This window comes from Macrosteles quadrilineatus, unplaced genomic scaffold (genome assembly GCF_028750875.1).
Source record: "Macrosteles quadrilineatus isolate MER2022 unplaced genomic scaffold, UCM_ALF_1.0 Scaffold_3__2_contigs__length_128488019, whole genome shotgun sequence".
Lineage (NCBI taxonomy): Eukaryota > Metazoa > Arthropoda > Insecta > Hemiptera > Cicadellidae > Macrosteles > Macrosteles quadrilineatus.
The window spans coordinates 31,233,872-31,257,599 of NW_026542596.1; the positions used below are offsets into that span (position 1 = coordinate 31,233,872).

Consider the following 23,728-nt stretch of genomic DNA (forward strand, 5'->3'; position numbering starts at 1 on the left):
CTGTAGGGGCCATAGCCCCTAATTTAGACTACATACAATAAAAAAAACCGTATATAAAAAGACAAATAGGTGTTCGAAATATGTTTTTAAAATTATCAATTTTATGTTTACTTAAAATTAACGGTGTTTCTTGTTTTATATTTTGGTTTTCCTTCCGTTGGAGTCGTATATTAGTTGATTCTGATGTGTCAATGAAATACAATTGTAAAATAATGATAAAATCAATAACACAACATATTAACAAAGGAAACGTGCACACGGTTTGGCCTGAGCCCGGAGAACGACGAATCAGAGCTGAAATCATACAGCCAAACATTGCACATCTTTTCTAGTTTAAAATTGAAGATTTGTTTTGTGATCTTACGAATTCTGTTATAGTTTCCATTAAGAACCAAATGCAAATGTAAAGGTTAAAATTATTATTAATTATTATGAAGGCAACTCCCCATTTCACGGTAGTAAGTCAGAAATATATCTATGAATTTGTCCCTGAATTTTAAAACAGTAAAGCCCATTTCCCGGAATCTCTTTTTGTGTAGCGGAAAGCGATGCAAAAGCCATTGCACTGTTGTCTTGCCTTATGTTTTTTATGAAGTTCGAATCATGTAAAAACAGTTCTTTTAGTACGTCATTTACTTGTGGTTGTGGCATGTCCATTGTGGCCTTCTCTGCGAATTGAAATGTGCCACAATGCATGCAAGTGCTTTAAGAGGACCTAGATTGTGAGAAACAACACTCAAGTCATTTTCCAGCGTTCTTCAAAAGACAGGTTGTATTTAAAACAGCTTCTGGATTTCTTTCACAGTTAGGCCCTACATGACATTCTCTTTTGCATTTCTTAAGTCTGTTGAATTCCTGGACACTCTTCCACGTCTTGCAGGTCTTCCCATACCCTGTCTAGTTACTTCACTCATTATAAAACGGAAAAAAATAAAAAAATAATCACAATTCATTTTAAACATTATTTACCAACATTGACTTTCGGAATAAATGTAAACATTGCAAGTAAATAAGTAACAGCTGATAGAATGCAGACTTTTTTCAGCCCCCATGCATTTCTTATGGTGGATATTTTACGTTATATCTCGTTTTCTGGTAACTTTATGGGAATTCTGCTATTTTTCCCGAGTCCCTGGGGTCAAGACCTTTAATTTAAGACCCCTCCCACTTTTCTGCGACTTACCAGACGTCCACAATTTTCTGGTAAAAACTTGGTCTTACAGAATCTATATAAATAAAATTAGAGTTTTGTCTGTACATTGCTTAGAATAATGAACTTTTTGGTTATTTTTACATTTCATAGGTCAGAGAAACCGAATCAAACCTTATCTCAATTTCTGTCTGTCTGTCTGTCTGTCTGTCTGTCTGTCTATCTGTCATTCTCTTGGTAACGCTAAAATACGCACTTTATTACAACTACTCCTCAATAACTATAACACTGTCCCGCCTGAAACTTATTTTCCAAATACTATACATATATGAGATGGTTTTAGACGTATTTCATCGAATATGAGACAGTTAGATATTTAACAGTAAACCCTTGAAAATCAAGTTTTTGTCGATTTTTGACGTGGAATTTCTGGAAGCCCATGTTAACCTTATGAGAAATGAAATTATTGAATCTTAACAGCTGTTTCAATTAAACAAGTTGGTTCTGTTCTGTGATGTTCAATAGCATTAAAGTTACAAGGATTACCAACAGGGTGCAGCACTAGCACTATTATTTCTTTTACATTTATGACAACAGCTAATTTGCAACCTGGAGGCGAGTGAGCGTAGCGAACGAGCTAACCTGAAGGCAAGTGAGCGTAGCGAACGAGCTAACCTGAAGGAAAGTGAGCGCAGCGAACGAGCTCCAACATACAGGTGAGTGAGCGTAGCGAACGAACTTCAACCAGGACGTGATTGAGCCATGCAAACGAGATCAGATAGTAAAAATAAAAGTAAGCCTACCGTTATAGGATCGACCGGCAGACACAGAGGTAATTTAACCTTTTATTGATTGTCATACCGATCCGGAACAACAAAAAACAACATAAAATGAAGCTATGTATAATAGTTTGGCCAGCATATCTTAAAATATGCAAACCAACTGCTGTTCGTTATATAAGAAGGTTTCAACTGAATATTATAAGATCCCCGTGCGTAGAACGGGTACACAGCTAGTTATATATATAGATATATATTTTTTTTCAACAATATACACACACAATATATTTCAACAATATATTTCAAAAACAACATATTTCGAATTATGGGAAGTTTGAAATATAGTTTAGTAGTTAGTGGGAAGTTTGATTTATAGAGGTCAGAATAAATACAATTTGAATTATGGAGTGTAGAGTGTTTGAGAGAACGGAGACTAATGAACATCAATAAGAGCGCCAGTTCATGTTTTAACAGGCGTATTTTTTCCTGAATTAAAACTACAGAGGCTTACGGTAAGGCAGTTCGTATTGTAGAGGTTGACTTTGAATTTTGGAGGTAACAGTGCGAATTACGGCAACAAAATTCAAATTGTAGAGGCTGCATAAAGCGTAAAAATCACTTTGAATTATCGGTATATTATTTTTTGAATTTTATTGGTTTTCTGAGGGGAGCAGACAATCATTTCTAACTATAGAGGTTTTCAGATTAACGAGGTTCGAATTAGCGAGGTTCTACTCTATAATGGTGAGTGAAGGCCACAAAAATATTTACAAATGAATATTACTTCGATTAAAATCTATGTAATTTAAATATAGTATACAACTGATATAGTAGAACTCCAATCATCTAGATAGCCATTTTCCCAGATACCTTTAGGAGCAAAAAATAAATCAATTTGGCCATGTAAATAGGGTTCATTGCAGTTTTCAGTAACCCCTTACATATTTCAATGCATGATTGGTCGATTCTATAGAAAGTGTCGTAACTTGCAGGGGGCAATGAGTCATCTGTCTAGTGTCATTACACTTTATATTTTTTTACTCTCCAGATTGATCTTGATACTTGGGAGTTCTACTGACTTTTTTTTACTGATATAGGACTTCTGCAGAGAGTAAGTTGAAGAAGTTATCACTACCTGTAGTCTAGTGAGTGGCCTCTTAGAGGTGGTGGTGTCCTGAGGAAAGATCTGCTCGGCGGCCAAGTACAAGTCCTTTCTGAACGTCAGTCCAAGAACATCCAAGTCCTCGCGGCCGTAGCGGAACGCAGCCAACACATGGCCGAACACCTTCCTCTCCTTCACATAGTCTGGGTCTATCAGGACCACTCCATCTGGAAAACAAATATTTGTTTGATAATCAGAAATGTCTGTACTTCTGCAATCGACTAGTTTTTCTAGATTTATCTGTAGTTGTAGCAGAGATTAGTCAGATTGAAAAGCAAATTAAAAAAGAAAATTAGGGTTGTCAGTAAATTAAGGTCTCCATCAAGCTTTGGTTGCAAACAAGCCAGGCAGATTAAATCTGAAACCAATGTTGTTTTCCTAACTTTATCAATTACTATTCTAGCTGTTTAAAATTAACATTTTTCTTAAAGCGGGTGAATCCAAAATGGCCGTTAGCCTTCAAGGTTTCCCTTGGAGCAAAGCCGTGTCAAATCATAAACCAATAAAAATTACAAAACAACAAGAATATATTACTTACCTCAATTCAGCTCAAAATTATGAATGGTGAAATCAGCTGAATTGACGTAAGTAATATATTCTTACAATAATTATCTACAGCTCAGGGGCTCAACAATGAATTTTAATAAAACAACAAACAAATTTCTTATCTCACACCGCCCTAAATATTTAAATTACAGTAATTTTGGAATTTATAATAAATATTTTGGGATGGAGCTCTTCAGTACCAGAATGAAATTAACGGTTATACGAAAATCGTGCCTAGTGAAAATAGCGCCCAGTGAAAATCAACTCAGGAATGTGTGCAAATTGCAACCGGTGTCTACCTTTCGAGACTGGCACATCAAGATTAACAAAACTCTTTGGGAGGAAACCAAACCCTAAAATCAAAGATGTGATCGACTGTATGAAGAAAGAATCATAAAACTCACCGAGTGTGTCTATAACATCAGAATTGAATATGGAAGGCAAAGTATATGAAACTTGACTGAAAAAAAAACAGTAAAATAGTTCAAGGAAGATGGTGACATCAGGGCTTGTTTAAAAATGATCTCCCACATCCAAAAACTAGATAAAAATCTTTATCTTAAGGTAAAAATGTGACAAAATTTAAAAAAAAAATATAAAAAAGAAAAACAAAATATTGACAATGCTTTTAAGCTGATTTTAAACACGCCTAAATGTCAAAAGATTACGTTTGTCATTTAGCCAGCCCAAAGCATGAAAAAAGTGTGATGGGAATCAGTTTTTTTTTTTTTTTTTTTTCGTTTTTAAAGAGGTTGGCGGCCTCTTTAAACCTTGCATTTGCCCGTCCACATAGACTAAGCGCCCGTGCGTGGATCGTTTACAGCAAAGCAAGGAGTGAGCTGGTACAGTACAAAGGTGAACTGTACTGATAAAATGTGATAAAATCGGCAGTGACCAGGATCCGAACCCACGACATCGCTGCCTTGGGCCCGAAGTCCGCGACGCTACCGACTGATATAGGCATGTAGAAGTATGTAGAAGTTTGTTTAACTTCTACATAAATATCCCATTGCGGCAAACCAGCACACTCAACAATGTTCATGAAAATAAAATGTATTCATATACTTAGAGGTTTTTATTTTTCACATGTTTTAGGTGTGGTCGAACTTTTTGAACTCTAGATAGAGACTGTGCTGGGCGCAATTTTCACTGGTCACGATTTACAGGACACCGAAATTAACATTGCCCTTATGGTGGGACAAATCAAGGACTCTATTTCACTCACACGGTTTAAACAAGAAAATGCTACAAACAATTCAGAATATTTTTCATTTAGTAGAAGAGGTATACTCTGATGTTTATGATTGATGGATTGAAGGAAATAGGTCGACTCTGGGTTTAGGCATGTCCACCAAAGCTTATTGTGCAATGCTTAAGAACATTAACTTTTAATTTAAATTTAAAAAAGAAACACTCACCAATTGGATCCACATTGCTTATGTGGTCTACGAAGTCTCTTTTCCCTAAATAAACGGTTATCTGTAAAAAAAAATTTAGGTCATAAGAATTTCAAAATCAGTTGAGGTATTAAAAAAAATAGTTTTTGACAAATTTTAAATATTAAAATTTGTATTAATAGAGAAACCTGAAGACCTTCCCTATCATATGCTGACGTAGGTTTACTCCATTAGTAAAAAATATGCTTTTAGAATTAAGTTCAGATATATTAAATTAAATCATATGCCTCAATTAGAAAGATTTCTTTGTCAAAAATTATGCAGGTAGACAATTTTAACACATTTGAATCCAAATAAAATTTCAGTACCTAACAATATTTTTTTACAGATGATATAACTGTTATAAGTTTGTGTTGTTAAACAAATGTGTAGCTCTTCACAATCAACTAAGTCTAAGACTGTCGAAACATAAAAATAAAACATTTACCTTTCCATTAGGTGAGCTTTTCTTGAATACCCTGCAAAAATAAACACATATTTAAATCAAAAATATCAAGAGAATATTTGTCACATTTATGACATTGATTGAACGAAATCATTATTTCTAAATTTGATACTTCATAAAAACCCAATACAACAGTGATATAGGCTTGAGAGGTGCAATGAGCAAGAATAAACGTAGTTTTGTTATCATCAACATAACTTCTATGAAACTAAATACAATAAAGGTTTTCTCAGTTACATCCCTTTTTCAGCTGTTTTACTTTAGCGATTTTTACAATTGACGTGTCATTTTCACAAGCTTATGATCTAGCAGAATGACGATTGGTAACTAAAAAGATAATTTCTAATTTCCTTTAGGGCTTAGCCTCCCTAGCATTTGATTTATTTCTAGTGTTCACTTTCAAAGATTCAGTGATGATGACCTGGTTCTTTATGATAGTTTGAGTATGTGTCCCATCTTAAATAATTGATTGATTGATTGATAATTGATGAATTTGAACGTGAACAGCAGACCCTTCAGTTGAATGTTTAACCACAGTCAAATTGTAAAAAAACAGTTAATGAAAATGGATTTTAAATAGACAAGTTTTCGATAATTGACCTGACTCAGATAAGTAAATCACGCGTTACAAGGTGTAGATTTAAAAGCAACAAATTCAATAAAGTATAGTGTAAATTTGTAGTTAGTATTATTCACCTAATAACTATCTGAAACCGACATAATCAAAGTAAATCGGTATTCCATTATTGATTTTGCTTTTGAATCAAGTTTCCATACCTATTTAAATGTGCAAATTGCACACGGAAACCTCGAATGCACATAAAAGATTAAAACAAAATCAATATTAGTCAAACTAGACTAACCTCGTTGCTTGTCGTTTACCGCTAGCGTCTTCTCCCTCCATGGTGTGGGAAATGAACAAATGATGTTACACTGTCGAGGGGGGTCTCAACCCCCTTCACTCTATCTGTAAACAAATTTATACATCAGCCACACAGCAGTTAGCACAATCTTCATAGAGGATTTGTGAAGTAGACATAAACTGTCTTTTGAAGTATACAATACACAGTAGTTTTTTATTATAATACATCACAAAGTAGGTAAATTGAGCCAAAGACAGAATACGCTGCTGTTAAATCCGGTTTTTGGTCTTATATAGGCCTCACAATTTTTTATCGCCAAGACTAAATAACTACTACAACTAAAAAATGAAAGAACGAATTATTATGGTGTGAACTACAACATATTTTATCGTTCAGAAAACTTGTAGAGAAAAATCAATTTTGACGTTGTGAGAGACTAGAGTACATAGATTCATTTAGCAATGTTTGCTTAGGAGTAAAAAAAAAAAATGCTTGGGTGCTGAATGGTGATGATAAACTTCGTTAGTTTGCAGTGAAAAAACCTAGGTACTATTTTTACGTCTTGCGATTACACAAAAACAATATTTTCCAAATGTACTAAAGCGTATTTAATTAAAACAGAAAATTAATATTTTCTGCCAATCAATTTATTATAATGAACGAGGCATTTTAAATTAGAAAAGAATAGTTAAAAGATGGCAAAAATTATGTATTATGCAGTAGAACCATCAGACAAAAATGCCAATTTTAGAGTGATTCAAAACTTGCCTTTATTTTTATAAGACAAAGATATTTCCTTTTTCAAGACACAAAATTATTCAATGACCTGCAAGTTTAATAATTTCAGTTTATTGTGGTAATCAAGGTGCCGCAGTGAATCTTGTCATCTATGTAAAAGCAAACTTTACTGTCTATTGTTGCAAGTTGCGAAAACTCTTTCTCAACACCTGAGAAGGATTTTGCTTAGTTTACTACAATCCAACCACAAACTGGTTTTTAACTATCAAAACTGATACTCAATCGAATCGGCGATTTTCTGGAACAAAAGATCATTCCACAACAGGCAGGCTTTCAATCAGGCAAGTCTTGTTGTGGCCAAGTTTTAAACCTGACCCAGCACATTGAGGATGAGTTTGAGAGAAAACAGATCACGGGTGTCGCTTTTGTAGATTTAACAGCTGCCTACGATACCGTAAACCATCGAAGACTCTTGGGAAAAGTGTACAGTATTACCAAAGACTATCAGCTGACTTCACTGATAGGCACTTTTCTTCATAACAGGCGGTTTTTCGTGTCCCTTCAAGGCAAGAAAAGTAGATGGAGAAATTAAAGAAATGGATTGCCTCAGGGTAGCGTCTTAGCCCCAGCTCTTTATAACATTTACACTAACGACCAACCGTTGCCAAACGCTACACGTCAGTATATATATGCCGATGATACGGCGGTGGCGGCACAAGGTAGGAGTTTTGAAGAGGTGGAACAGAAGCTGCAGTACTATGACACAAATCACCTCAACCCGAACCCTGCTAAGACCCAAGTTTGTGCCTTTCACCTAAACAATAGAGAAGCAGGCCGTGAGTTGAATGTAAGGTGGCGGGGAGACCGTCTTCAGCATTGTCCTACACCCAAACATCTTGGTGTCATACTGGACCGCACACTGACATTTAAGGCGCATTGTATTGCGGCAAGAGAAAGTCTCAGCGAGGAATAATAATATTATCAGGAAGCTCACCAGCAGATGCTGGGGTGCTAACCCTAATGTCCTCCGAACCTCAGCTTTAGCGCTCAGTGTGTCGGCTGCGGAGTACGCTGCACCAGTATGGAATGCATCGTCACATGCAAAAAAGGTTGACATTGCAGTCAATGACATGGCTCGGATTGTAACTGGGTGTTTGAAACCAACCCCAGTACACAAACTCTATCCTATCATAGGGATCGCCCCTCCATCAATCCGACGTGATGTCGCTGCTGACGCAGAAAGGACTAAGCAAGAGACAGACCCTCGTCACCCATTACACGGCCACCAACCTGCAGAGCTACGGCTTCGGTCCAGAAAGAGCTTTTTATCACGGACACGAGTCTTGGATGGATCACTCTCAAGCATTCGGGTGGCAAGGTGGGAGGCTTGTTGACTAACCCTCCCATACCAGCCAGGGAGGAACTGGCTCCTGGTGGAGGCCTTCACTACACGGTGTGGAAGACCCTAAATCGAATTAGGGTCGAGGTACCAAAATGCACAACCAAAGACAAACATGCAGAAATGGGGTCTCTTACCAGACGAAGGAAACATCTTGTGCGCGTGTGGTGCTGTTCAGGATCCTGGCCATCTGCTGATCTGCCCACGCCTAGACCAGTCTTGCACATTAGATGATCTTTTACATGCGAATGACAAAGCCATATCGGTAGCTAATTTTTGGAAAAGTAAAGTCTGATTTCCGGACACGGAAAGTAAGTAAGTAACTATCAAAACAGTAGTGTTTTAAGCCAATGTCATTAAATAACGTATTGAATTTTTTTTTTTTCAGTTAAAAAAAGGTCCCGAGGAGAAGTATGTTAATTGTTCCATGGTAAACAATTTGAACTACATTGATCTTTAGCAAAATACATTTATCTTATTTTACAAAGTAAGATTTAACATGGCTATGTGATCCATCAGAGTGTTATTTGGCATTTTTTAAACATTACTGTAGTTTTACGACATAGGTTTTCAAATATCAATTTTTTATTCAAGGAAGATTCTTTAAAATACTTAGTCTTTTGGTACATGTAACATGCATATTTAGTGGTAAACATTTTGGGCAGAATATTCAGCACATGGATTAGCTTAAGCCCCCTACTATGATAATATTTTTAGCAACAGCACAATGATATAATTAATTATTAAATAAATTAGTAAAAAGTATTAAAATAGTTTATGTTTTTATCAATCAAACACCGGTATTATTTTTCTTCACTTAGGAATAAAATTTTAAGAAAAGTTTATGAATATTTCCATGTTTTTCTGGTTAATTATTTACATTAGTTGGATTTATTTGAAACAACACAGATCCTCTTCATTTCATGTAATACATTATGCATTTAATAAAATAATTTTGTATATTACTTCAGACAAAAGCCTGTATAGGCTTTAGACAGAGAGCCACTTTGACATTATGTCCCATATCAAGTTCTGAGCCAAGCATTATTTACTTTGATGCATTAGCCCCAACTGATGTAATTATGGTGACCTAAATTTATCGCTTGTTACCCTTTATTACTTCTGGTATCACATTGTATAATTAAATGCCTCAACCAGAAATTATGTTCAAACTTCATCCTAAGCTTCCAATTTATTGTACCATAGTCCCTTCTACAACTTCAGCTTTTAGAGTTTCTGTTGTTTTAGCACAATAGAGTTGAATGCTGACAAGGACAACAAGTTTTAAATATTAGTTTAATGTTCTAGATACAGTATATTTTTAATAATGTAGGTTATAAACATTGGAAAAACTTTACTCAGAAGGCTTACAGATCCCTTAATAGCAACAACTAACGTAGCAAGAATAGTGTGTACTAAAAAACTTTTATATATTTTTCAGAGTTCAGCAAAACAGGTCACAATAACTAATATACAACTTCTTAATTAGTATTGTAGGTACGTGTTATTAAATTTACAGAAAGTAAATTAAAATATGTCTACTAACACATGAAACATATTAACCCTTATACTGTTAATTCTCAAGACGGTAAATATATATGAGGTTATATATGGTGATCGATTTCGATTGGACACTCCAATCATCATCAGACCCACCTGTGCCTATTTGGAGTGTCCCATAAAAACAATCACCAATTACCAACTTATATATTTACTTGTGAGTTCTGAGTTAACACTGTAAGTATAAATATATGTTAAAAGTGTCATTAGATTTATTTTTATTACTTTCTGTAAATAATAGATATATCCCTCTATTATACGATTTTTAACCATTTAAACTAAATTTCTATGTATGGCCAATACACAAAATGACCCCGCCGCAGCAAACCTGCAGACTAAGCGAATTTCCATTTGCCTGAATTTATTTTAAATTCAATCTATTTAAATATCATTAGGTTTAACAAGTACCTATCTAGGTTTGCTGCTACAGGGAGGCTAAACACTTTTTAATGATATATTAGTAGCTTAATATAAAATAAATAATAAATAATTATAAAATAAATAAATAAATTTGCAAAACTCTATAAAAATATTTCCGCAAATAAGCAAACTACAACATTTTATAATATTTCTTATAAGAATAACAAGGGAATTTTAATTTGCACTTTTTTGAATTTTCTCCGTAACCAATAACCGTACAGAAACACTTTGATATAGTAAATTATTTGTTTTTTAAGCTCTTTAAAATGGTCTAAAGAGAGAAATCGGGAAATGTTGTTTTTTGAGGGTCAATAATTAGAAAAACCAGTTTTTACCCCATAAAACCCCCCGTAAAACCCTGTTCCCATGGTTCGATCAAGCTGGTTAGCGAATTTATTCAAGTTTATCCTGCCTTACACCTTCAAACCAAATTTTATCAAGAACGGAAAAAAATTACTCAAGTTATTGGATTTATATATATATATGTATATATATATATATATATATATTATAGTTCTGTTCACTTTTTAGGGCTACTTTTTCAATTAATAAGCAAAATAATAAAAACTAGAGTACCCTGAAATTCATTTTTATTTAAACTTATACGTATTTTGACACTAAGGCCATGATCACAGTATCTGGTGATAAGTATATTTTTTTTATACATTTGAATGAATAGTGTTTTTGTCCTCTAGGTACATCAAAATAAAAAAGTATATCGTCCTGGCTCCAGGTCTTATCGTGCCCCCTATGGTAATAGCTACTACCCTATAGGGAAATTCGCTAAAACGATAGAAAGAAAATAAACACAAAAGTTAAAAAAAGAAAAAAAATCTAGTGCTAATTGGAAACTTGAAATAGTTACACCTGATTCCTGTGGCAAAGGTCTTAGATTCATAATGGGACACAAAGTACAAATAAGATGAAATCAACTTAAAAAATCAGGGTGAACCAAAATCAATCAACATTAGGACGATGATGAAAGAAGCTATTTTATACTGAACATATATAAAAAACATAACAGCTAACTGAGGTTAGTTTATTCTTTTGTATTATTCTTCGGTATAATAATCAAAATAACCTATTAAAAATTGCAGTGGTTGTTAGTTTGAAAAATTATAAAATCTTCCAAATGGATTTTGGTAAACTTAGAAACATTAAGTGTACACATCCGCTGATAGATTACAAATTGGAGTTTTGCAATAGTATTTTATAACCACTATAAATGCCGATATCAGAGTGATAGGGCAACATTTACTAACACGACAGCAGTGAATCATATTGCACACTGCCAGATGTTAGGCCTTGATTGACAGACTATAAAAAACAATTTTCTATTTTGTAGAATTGTATCTTGTCTGTCATCATTTGCATTTTAAGCCCTAGTAATTCAAGCGGGTTTTATAAACTGCCACAACCCTAGTCATGATATATTGTTTGACCTGTTTTTGTAGCACACAATTCTGTGCTATATTTCATGTATACATAATCATGTTGCTTTAATTAATAATCGAAAATTATTTTCTCGACATGTCAGCCTGTATACTTAATAGCGTTTTCCCTGTAACATGCCTTAAAACCCCGCCCCACTTAACCAATATTACAATAGGAGTGTCATTTTAAAAACATTCAACTGGTAGCAGAAATAATATTATTATTTAAAATCAAACTCTAAATTCCAGCAATATCAAAATTAACTCATAAAAACAAAAAGGGAATCGTTAATGGGACGAAAAATATGGCTAGTTAGATACCGCCTCAGAGAGGAAAACACCCTCCTAATTCATAACCAAAGATAAAGAAGGGTCACAACAGTGGGGAAGGAAGGGCTGGTAACAAATACACTGTCCAAACTGTTTGTCTTGCGTCAAACATGATAAATATACAACAGCTGATTTATCTTTGTTGTGTCTCCAGTACGAGTTTTGTGATGGTGCTTCAAATATAAGAAGGTTTAAAAAATGAAGTACTTTATAATCGTATCTTTTCAAATTAAATCATATAGTTTAAGTGATTAAAACACGCATCAGCACCACTTAAAAATACCGTAATAGGTCACCTAGAAAATTCAATTCAATTTAACTTATTCAGAAAAAGAAACATTACATATAATTTTTGTATGTTATTGTATTGCGTGTTTGTATTGTTGTATGTGGGGTTTGTTGTTGTTTGTTGTGTTTGTACTCAGTGACGTCGTTGTATTGTACATGAGTACTATTTCTGCATCAGTCGTGAATGTAAACAGAGTCAATTGAGATTTCAAGGCCAATCAGCAAGCCGAGGGGGACACATTTCAATACAGCGGCGAGATTGACTGACTGAACACTGTAGAAAAACTGAGTACAAACACATCAGTTATACAATTTGTGTCTTTAAATTATTTTGTTGATTCATGAAAATATATTTTATATTGTAATTTTTGTTTTATTGTAAATTTATTAAATAATTCAGAAATAATAGGTAAGTTTTTACGAATGGTTTTAGAAAACTGTGATCGAGTTGAAGATAAACTGCTTTAAGTAAAATAATCGACGAGTAACAAACAAATAATCTCAATAACTCACGTAAGTTTAGTTCCAAGTTCTTTGCATGTCATTCGAGCGTTCTCAATAAACAAAATCCATATTGTACTTGATATGTGATAAGTATTTTGAGTAAGTTTTTAGAACAGTTTCTCGAGTTTCAGAGTTTCCAGATTAGTTGAATTTGCGCTCCGACATTCTGGCTCCCTCCCAAAATGTGAATTCAAAGGGAAAGTCAATATATTCTGTTTCATAGGTAGCGATCACACCAGTTAGTTTTCCTCGAATTTTTGCCAGTTCAAATTTAAAATATTCATGTTATTCTAGCAAAGGATATGTGAACTGTTAGTTGTAGATTGTTTGTTCACGGGGATATTTTAACGAAATTTGGCCAATTTATTTGTTTTATGTTAAACTATTAACATTTCACTGATGACTGACTTTAATTCCTTCCCTTTATCAGCAATCCTACATACTCATTATACTTAATGTATTTTAAATATGGAATGAATCTGATATGTTCGAGAAATTTTTTCCATGAAAATCCAATCAGACAATTGTAAATTCGCGGTCTACAGGTTTGCTGAGGCGGGGGATTTTATAAACACACCGCCAATCCCCTATTTACAGGGTTGTTGGTGACCAACAGATCCACATCCTGTTATCAGTGGCGAGTTACGCCCGTAGTGAGCTTATCAGCTTCACCACATCCGCGCGTATTTGTTTATTTGAAACGCCAAACATCTTTTTCACGACGCGGCGAAGTTGGCTTGCTGACATTGCTGGTTTTATCAGCAGCCCCCTTTCATCAAAAGATAAACAAAATAAAAAATTGTACACACTATAAACGCAATGTGCTACGTACTATATCTTTTATTCATTTAGATTTAGATTCAGTCTTAAAAGAGTCTTCGCACCAGTTTGGCAATACTGTATTATATTCCGACCAAGTACAAGAAAATCCTGTTAGTTTTACGCGGCGGAACGGTGAAGTAAAAGCAAAAGACGTTAAATCTTATATTCGTTAACCTGAAATGTAAATTTCTTGACGTTGTCTTAAGTAAACATTATACTATTTTTCATAACCGTATATTAAAACTTGCATGTCTTGGGTAGATTTGTTCTATATAACTAAGTATGCATTCATTGATGATATCTTATACAACTTATATTATATTATATATTACGTACAACTTATATTATACCTTATAAAAGTCATCATTTGATCAGTAGAAATGGTTCGTTTACATAACACGGTATAACAGTAAAAGTTATTTATGTACTCTTCAAGAAATGTATAAGGGCCTAGTACACGATTAGGATGTTTTATGAACTAATTTTCCATTTCCCTTAAACCTTACTAAAAGAAATACTCCTTCTTAAATATGAATCATTCAAAACAAAATAAGGTAATTTACTACAGTATTGACATAAAATTCTTAATTACAGTGCAAATTATACGGGATACCACTACAACTAAGATCGAATAATTTAAGACTAAAAATGCAAAAACCACTGAAAGCAATAGAAAATTGTATTCAAAATCTTATTAATGTAAAAAAGTATAGCCAGTTTGTGGCATCAATGAAAGTCAACGTTCTAGAACATGGTAAAATTTGTGACATACAAAGATGTAATTTAACATTTAAAAAATCACAAATTATTGGCAAATGTTTAGATAAAGCAACAACATTTTTTATAATAGAAAAAAGGAGTAAAACAACACTGATACGTTTAAGTTCTAAATACAGGGTGACTGATATAAGTGTGCCAGCCGTTTTATTCGAAAACCATAAGAGATTTCAAAAAAAGTTAAATGATAAGTGCCTTGGACTTTTCATTTAAAAAATTGTAGCAAAGTCAAAAAAAATTATTTTAGCCGCCATTTTTCCAATATGGCCGCCAACTTTGATTTTTCTTACGGAACACCCTGTATTTTATGATGTATTCTGGTAGAAAATGTAATTTTAAGACGATTTTATTCTTGTGTTTTCTTTCATAAACCTAACCGTTTCAAAGATAATAATGGTTTAAGTTGTGAAATTTTGAATGGTTTTCGAATAAAACAGCTGGCATGCTTGCTCAATGCTCAGGCCTTTATCGAAACTCTTTTTCATGCAGAAATTTCAAAACTTTAACCATTATTATCTTTGAAACGGTTCGGTTTATGAAAAAAATTACAAGAATAAAATCGTCTTAAAATTACATTTTCTACCGGAATACATCATAAAATACAGGATGTTCCATAAGAAAAATCAAAGTTGGCGGCCATATTGGAAAAATGGCGGCTAAAATATTTTTTTTGACTTGACTACAATTTTTAAAATAAAAAATCCAAGGCACTTACTATTTAACTTTTTTTTGTATCTCTTATAGTTTCCGAATAAAACGGCTGGCACACTTATATCAATCACCCTGTATGTTATTACTCCCGAAATGTACAACAGAAGACGACGTTAGAAAGTAACAGGACCAGGGTTTGGAACGCTCTCTTTCAGAGCGTTAACAAAATGCTGATTGCGTAGATGGTTGATAAACACATATAAAATGTGTGTAACCGATTTAATTTCAAGTCCAACCTTTCTGAAAGACATTAAAACAGCCTAATGAAAAATCTTTTAGCAACAACATAAACTTAATAAAAATCTCCAAGTTATAACTAAGGAAAAGATTATATCAGTTTAGCAAAAGATGATTATTATTCATGCCAACACAACTATAAGAGAAAATACACACGCAACACAACAAAATGAGGCAAAATCGCAAGATCCGGAGAAAATAATTTTCAATATTTTGTTAGAAAACACAATCTAAATTTCAATACATAGCCACGGGTGTCTGTATACATTTGGTGTGTATGTTATGAGAACGTCTGGGGCGGGGGTCCATGCCCCCACAGTAGTATTGCAGCGGGGGGGGGGGGGGCAGAGATCGATACCATAGCCAACACCTTGTCTGGCGAACCGTCCCTTCATCCCCATAACATACCTAAACATGATTAACACCTGTTAAGCCATCAGTGGGGCGACGTCGAACACGGGTGACTTTATAGCTAAATAATACTTGGGAATTAAAAAGCAAATCACTATTGTGATGCAACTATTTTATTGAAGAACGTCCGATGTAAAGGTGTGAAATTGTTGTCTTGCAACTAATAACAAAATTTAACCCTTTATGTTTAAGATGTCAAAAACAAATATTTGTTTGGTTTGCCGTTCTTTAAAGTTTGTCACACTGTTAGCGAATTTCCCATAAAGGGAATAAGCTATTACCGTAGTACTCACGGTAAGACCTGGACCCGGGACCGATTTTTTTTTTCGTTTTGAGGTCCCTAGAGGTCAAAAACACCATCCGTTCAAATTCATATATATATATATATATATTTATATATATATATATATATATATATATATATATTTATATATATATATATATATATATATATATATATATATTTATATATATATATATATGTGTGTCCGTTAGCGCGATAACTCGAGCAAAAATGATCCGATTTTGATGAAATTTGGTACAAACGTGTAAACCTACGTTTATTCGAACGAGTTCGCGAACCAGCATGATCGGACCATGGGAACGGGGGTTTATGGGGGCTTTTATGGGGTAAAAATGGGTTTTTCCCATTTTTGACCCAAAAAACATAAAATTTTGCAATTTCTTTCGAAACTATTTTGTAGAGCTTAAAAAAACAAATAATTTAGTATATTGAAGCGTTATAATGCGCCTAATGGTTACGGAGAAAATTCCAAAAAATTGTAAATTTAAAATTCCCATGTTATTCTTATGGAGAATAAGTAAACTGTTGTAGTTTGCTTGTTTATAAACATATTTTGCCCAAATTTGGAAAATGTTTTTATTTCTTACTAACTATTAACATTTTACATAAAAAAACACTTTTACCCTCCCTGTTGCAGCAAACCTAAGTATGTTTTAAACTGATTCTATTTAAATAGGGAATAAATGTGATATTTTTAAGGAGACATTTTAGTGTAAATCCATTTAGGGAAATGGAAATTCGCTTAGTCTGCAGGTTTGCTGCGGCGGGGGTATTTTTACTTTTTTACAGCCCATTTAAACAAGTTTGGTCGACGATAATGACAATTAGTGATCGAAATCACAGCATAGTAATATCTCAGGAGGTAATATATAATCATCACAGATCATTGTTAAAAATACTCATCCAAAATGTTTTCTTACTCAATTTTATCCTATTTTTTCCAACAAACTAGTGGTTCTAACATGCTACAATACTTGGATGTTCCCGTAAAGATTAAAAAACATCGAACCCAAAGACACGATCTGTACTTAGTTTTTATCTGCCTGGGGGTTGTTATTGTGATATTGTAGTATTTTGTTAAAATTTACAGCAAACCAGCTGTTAACAGTAAACACGCGGCTGGTCAATTTAGGGCGCGAGTTTAAATACAGTCAATCGCCAATAGCATTTTATAATGCACTAGCTGTGTACCCGTTCTACGCACGGGGATCTTATAATATTCAGTTGAAACCTTCTTATATAACGAACAGCAGTTGGTTTGCATATTTTAAGATATGCTGGCCAAACTATTATACATAGCTTCATTTTATGTTGTTTTTTGTTGTTCCGGATCGGTATGACAATCAATAAAAGGTTAAATTACCTCTGTGTCTGCCGGTCGATCCTATAACGGTAGGCTTACTTTTATTTTTACTATCTGATCTCGTTTGCATGGCTCAATCACGTCCTGGTTGAAGTTCGTTCGCTACGCTCACTCACCTGTATGTTGGAGCTCGTTCGCTGCGCTCACTTTCCTTCAGGTTAGCTCGTTCGCTACGCTCACTTGCCTTCAGGTTAGCTCGTTCGCTACGCTCACTCGCCTCCATGTTGCAAATTAGCTGTTGTCATAAATGTAAAAGAAATAATAGTGCTAGTGCTGCACCCTGTTGGTAATCCTTGTAACTTTAATGCTATTGAACATCACAGAACAGAACCAACTTGTTTAATTGAAACAGCTGTTAAGATTCAATAATTTCATTTCTCATAAGGTTAACATGGGCTTCCAGAAATTCCACGTCAAAAATCGACAAAAACTTGATTTTCAAGGGTTTACTGTTAAATATCTAACTGTCTCATATTCGATGAAATACGTCTAAAACCATCTCATATATGTATAGTATTTGGAAAATAAGTTTCAGGCGGGACAGTGCTATAGTTATTGAGGAGTAGTTGTAATAAAGTGCGTATTTTAGCGTTACCAAGAGAATGACAGATAGACAGACAGACAGACAGACAGACAGACAGACAGAAATTGAGATAAGGTTTGATTCGGTTTCTCTGACCTATGAAATGTAAAAATAACCAAAAAGTTCATTATTCTAAGCAATGTACAGACAAAACTCTAATTTTATTTATATAGATTTACAGTACGTTGGAATCTGGTGGCCGAAGCTTATACTGGTGTAGTTCTGACTTTCAATAAGTCTCGTAGTCAACGACAGTAGTTGTCTCTATTATCTCTCTCTTAAATATCTCTTTAAGTATAATCATACGATAATTTTTAAGTAAAAAAGTGTATCAGAGAATTCATAATATTAATAAAGAATCATTGTAAAACCGTGAAAACGATTAAATTGACGTTCGATTATGCTTAAAGGGAAACAGACATTCGATCACACTTAGGTCTAATAACATGCTAGTAAATGAATGATAAATAATAGGAAGAGTGAAGAAGATTACAGTTTTGTTTTATGAAAAAAACCCAAGTATCTACGTCATTAGGGATTTTGTCTAATCTATGGTAACACATTGTAAAATTCGGCTATAAACAAAAAACACACCACAAATCATCAAAAGGTATTTTATCCTTTTTATTTTTCATATACTCTGTAAATGGAACTTGAACACCACAAAAAATGAAAAAATATATACTATTTGAAAACCCGTAGTAGATGACGTGTTGTATTTAGATGTTTTAAAATGCAGTAGAATGCGATTAGTATAAACAATAACATACTTAACAACATTGTACATACATGTTTTACCCAACGTGTATTTAATGAAGAGATGCATCTGGCAGTTTTAAACTACCTTGTTTAACAATTAAACTTTAATCTGTGTTGAAAACAAAACGTTTTAACAACTCGAGAGCAGTCGAGTGTTTTCAAGTGTTGTGTTCCTGTTTAGTTATGATATTTGTGTCGTGAGTGGCCCAGGTGGAAAAGCAAGTACGGTACCTAGTACGAATACCAAATTCAAGATTAAATTATCATATGTAAGTTTATTTGCAATCGATTTGTTGTTATTTAGAATCTTACTCAAGTCTCTAAATGATGGTTTTACCCATAACCAGCATTATACGTGGAGTTGTGTAAACATTTTTGAAGTATAAAAACTAAACCAACCATAAGTATGTGATACTGGTAGATAATCATTATATATAGTCTTGCCTATATGGAAAACTATTGGCAAAATTTTAGTTTCGAGTTATAATTTGATAATAACTATTTACGGTATCTTTAATCAGATTTCATATAAAGAGGTAATTTAACTTAAGCAACAATATTATCTTTGAGAGGAATTTGTATATTTGAAATTGAAAATATAATTAGGATCGAGGTGGGAATTCAGCTGTACAATCTTCTTTACAACATTATAGGTATTTTGTGCAGATGAGCAAAAAGGTATTAATTCATTATACACAAGGACAATTAATGTTATAGTTCTAGAACTATATAATTTGTGTTGTATTAAGTACACTTGGCAATACAGGAGGGGTAAAACGACCGTATATTGCAGTAGTAAAGGAACATTATCTACACTCAAGTTTTAATCACCAAAGTCACTAAAATGTCTTATCATAAACATAAAATAACGAGGACACAACTGGTAACGTACAAAATATAATACCATTCAGTTTCAAAAGTGAAATATTAACTTTCGTTATTACGGTTCTATCAACACAGGGATATTCAACAATGTGATGTCTATAGACAAGAGTTCACAACTGGTAAACGATAAATAATATACATTTCACTTTGAAAAGTTAAAATATTGACTTTTGTTGTTGCCGTTCTATCAACACAGGGATATTCAACGATTTGAGGTCTATAGTCACAACTGGTAAACGATAAATAATATACATTTCACTTTGAAAAAATAAAATATTGACTTTCGTTGTTGCCGTTCTATCAACACAGGGATATTCAACGATGTGATGTCTATAGACAAGAGTTCACAACTGGTAAACGATAAATAATATAAATTTCACTTTGAAAAGTTAAAATATTGACTTTCGTTGTTGCCGTTCTATCAACACAGGGATATTCAACAATGTGATGTCTATAGACAAGAGTTCACAACTGGTAAACGATAAATAATATACATTCCACTTTGAAAAGTTAAAATATTGACTTTCGTTGTCGCCGTTCTATCAACACAGGGGTATTCAACAATGTGATGTCTATAGACAAGAGTTCACAACTGGTAAACGATAAATAATATACATTTCACTTTGAAAAGTTAAAATAATGACTTTCGTTGTCGCCGTTCTATCAACACAGGGATATTCAACAATGTGATGTCTATAGACAAGAGTTCAAAACTGGTAAACGATAAATAATATACATTTCACTTTGAAAAGTTAAAATATTAACTTTCGTTATTACGGTTCTATCAACACAGGGATATTCAACGATGTGTTGTCTATAGACAAGAGTTCAAAACTGGTAAACGATAAATAATATACATTTCACTTTGAAAAGTTAAAATATTGACTTTCGTTGTCGCCGTTCTATCAACACAGGGATATTCAACAATGTGATGTCTATAGACAAGAGTTCACAACTGGTAAACGATAAATAATATACATTTCACTTTAAAAAGTTAAAATATTGACTTTCGTTGTCACCGTTTTATCAACACAGGGATATTCAACAATGTGATGTCTATAGACAAGAGTTCACAACTGGTAAACGATAAATAACATAAAATATTGACTTTCGTTGTTGCCGTTCTATCATCAAAGGGGTATTCAACGATGTGATGCCTATAGACAAGAGTTCACAACTGGTAAACGACAAATAACATACATTTCACTTTGAAAAGTGAAAATATTGACTTTCGTTGTTGCCGTTCTATCAACACAGGGGTATTTAACGATGTGATGTCTATAGACAAGAGTTCACAACTGGTAAACGATAAATAATATACATTTCACTTTGAAAAGTTAAAATATTGACTTTCGTTGTCGCCGTTCTATCAACACAGGGATATTCAACGATGTGATGTCTATAGACAAGAGTTCACAACTGGTAAACGATAAATAATATACATTTCACTTTGAAAAGTTAAAATATTGACTTTCGTTGTCGCCGTTCTATCAACACAGGGACAAATATATTCAACGATTTGATGTCTATGGACACGTCACAACTGGTAAACAATAAATAATACAGTTTGGTCTCAAAAGTGAAATTAATACAGTTATTGACTTTCGTTGTCGCGGACAGATATATTCATTGACATGGCCGCACCAGCGCGGGGTTGTGGGCCTATTAATTTAATTTCACGCTCTCTTTCAGAGTTGCACATAATTGAATTTTTCCGCTCGGATACAACTTTTATTGGATTATGCGGTAACGGCGTTACACTGCTTGTCATATTCCCGCCGTGGATTTATTCTTAAAATCGTAATTTAAGTTGAGGTACAACGCAATTTATGATAGGCCTACCCAGTACAATAGATTATTTAATACGGAAACACAGTTTGTGTCTTTTTAGATGATTTATTGAAGAAAGAAAAGAATAATTTTACTTGACTAAGATGTATACAAGTATAAAATGGACAGACACTTGTATTAAGTCCAAAAATAAATCTACTACAGTAATAGATTATCAACTCTGTACTGGTCACACTACTTATTAAAGTGATCAGTTTAGATTTCTTAAGGGCAACGATGAATATATTGATATGTTTACTGTGGGAAATAAATAAATGTATTCCGTTTATGTTAAGGTTCAGTTTGTTATATGCACCGGTACAACTAATATAACTAAAAAGAGAATTCACTAAGCATACTTTCAAGATGTATAGAGCTTGTATGTGAAGTTTGGCGCCAGAGTTATTCGGCCACGGGTGCTTGCTATAACAAGGTTTGTGAAATTTAATTGGACTGTACCCTGCAAGACTTGTGCAATTGCAAGTCATGATTCATGCATTAAACCACACATTTTGGAATTACTGGAATTTATAGACACAAAAATGTTTAAAAAAGTTAGATTACGTATTTTCAGCTTTTAAGTATTTTTTAGTTTGAAAAATACAGAAATTGTTAGGTGAATTAGTCTAATAAAATATAACTGAACTCATTAATAGGTGAAAACCTATAAAACAAAATATATACCACCGCCGCAGAAAACTTGCAGACTAAGCAAATTTACATTTGCCTGATTTGATTTTCAATTAAATCTATATTAATAACATTAGGTTTAACGGGTACGTAGGTTTGATACTACAGGCAGGGTAATAAAGTCCATTTTTAATACACTTAATAAACCTCATGGTCAATAGCTTATTCCCTATAAAGGAAATTCGCTAATAGAAAACAAAACAAAAAAGTCAGCTGACTTGAAGAGTCCTTGGGGCCAAGACGTTCTTACTCGTAAAACAATGTAAAAAAACTACAAAGAAAACTTCTATTCTCACAGTTTAATAGATATTTAAATTAAACACACTCTGGTGTTAGAAAAACTGTTTTGAGATGGTCAATAACTCTTCAGCAGCTATTTGAAAATAGCGAAATTAACATTGCTCTTATGGTCTTGAAAATCCAAGATGGCCGTTAACTTCCATGGACTCCCTTAGAGAACAATTAAAAACTACAAAGAACATTAATCTCACACTTAACTAGATATTTAAATCACAATCACTTTGGTATTTGAAAACAAAATTTTTGGACGATAAGTAACTCTTCAGCAACTGTTTGAAATTATCTAAAATGGCCGCTAGCCTCCAAGGGCTCAAACAATGTCCAAACAACAACAATGTCCAAACAATGTTCAAACATGGCAGGGTTGTTGGTTGATAAGTATTTAATTGGCCTAATTAAAAATCAATCATCCAGTTAATCTACAATATTCCACGAACAATGGCCATGGGTTTATTATTCCAAAGCTAATAAATGTTAGTGCGATCTGTTTTTAATACAGTATTGCCAATCACTGAATCACTCCACAAGTGCCTTTAGGTCGTTGAAGCCTCGTATAGCGGTTTCATTTCAATAACATGCGTTTAATTAAGCTCGATCGGTGCAACAAACATATTCACTTCACCGATTAGAAATGCAATAAATAATGGATTCCCGATAGAGCGATATAGTTTCAAAACGTTTGCATTGATTTCAAACAAACATTATTTTGTTTGTCTTTCCAAATCAACGAAAACGTTTAGTCAACTAGCAAATCAGGGGATTAATTGTAACAGTGTAGGTTATTTACTTAGACTTTCAGAGAGTTATTACGTTTCTAAACGTTTGTAATTATTTTGAACCAAAATCTAATTATTAATTTGTCTTTCCAAAACAACGAAAAAGTTAGACCAACTCCTGAATCAGAGGATAATTAGTAACAATATACCTTACAAACTTAGCCTTTAAGGAAAATAAATATGAAAGCAATCACGATAAGTCACAT

The 23,728-nt window shown here is 33.5% G+C and overlaps 1 protein-coding gene across 3 annotated transcripts in view; it reads right to left on the reverse strand.

Moving 5' to 3' along the window:
- The window catches only part of LOC128988579 (beta-arrestin-1), a 71,213-nt gene that overhangs the window by 20,251 nt on the left and 27,234 nt on the right, over positions 1-23,728 (reverse strand). For all 3 annotated transcript variants that reach the window (XM_054409982.1, XM_054409983.1, XM_054409981.1), the window contains exons 2-5: positions 6,403-6,506; positions 5,522-5,552; positions 5,056-5,116; positions 3,065-3,258 (exon numbers count right to left, since the gene is read on the reverse strand). In XM_054409982.1, the coding sequence (XP_054265957.1) occupies positions 3,065-3,258; positions 5,056-5,116; positions 5,522-5,552; positions 6,403-6,443 (327 nt within the window). In that variant the 5' untranslated portion in view covers positions 6,444-6,506. The remainder of the gene's footprint in view (positions 1-3,064; positions 3,259-5,055; positions 5,117-5,521; positions 5,553-6,402; positions 6,507-23,728) is intronic.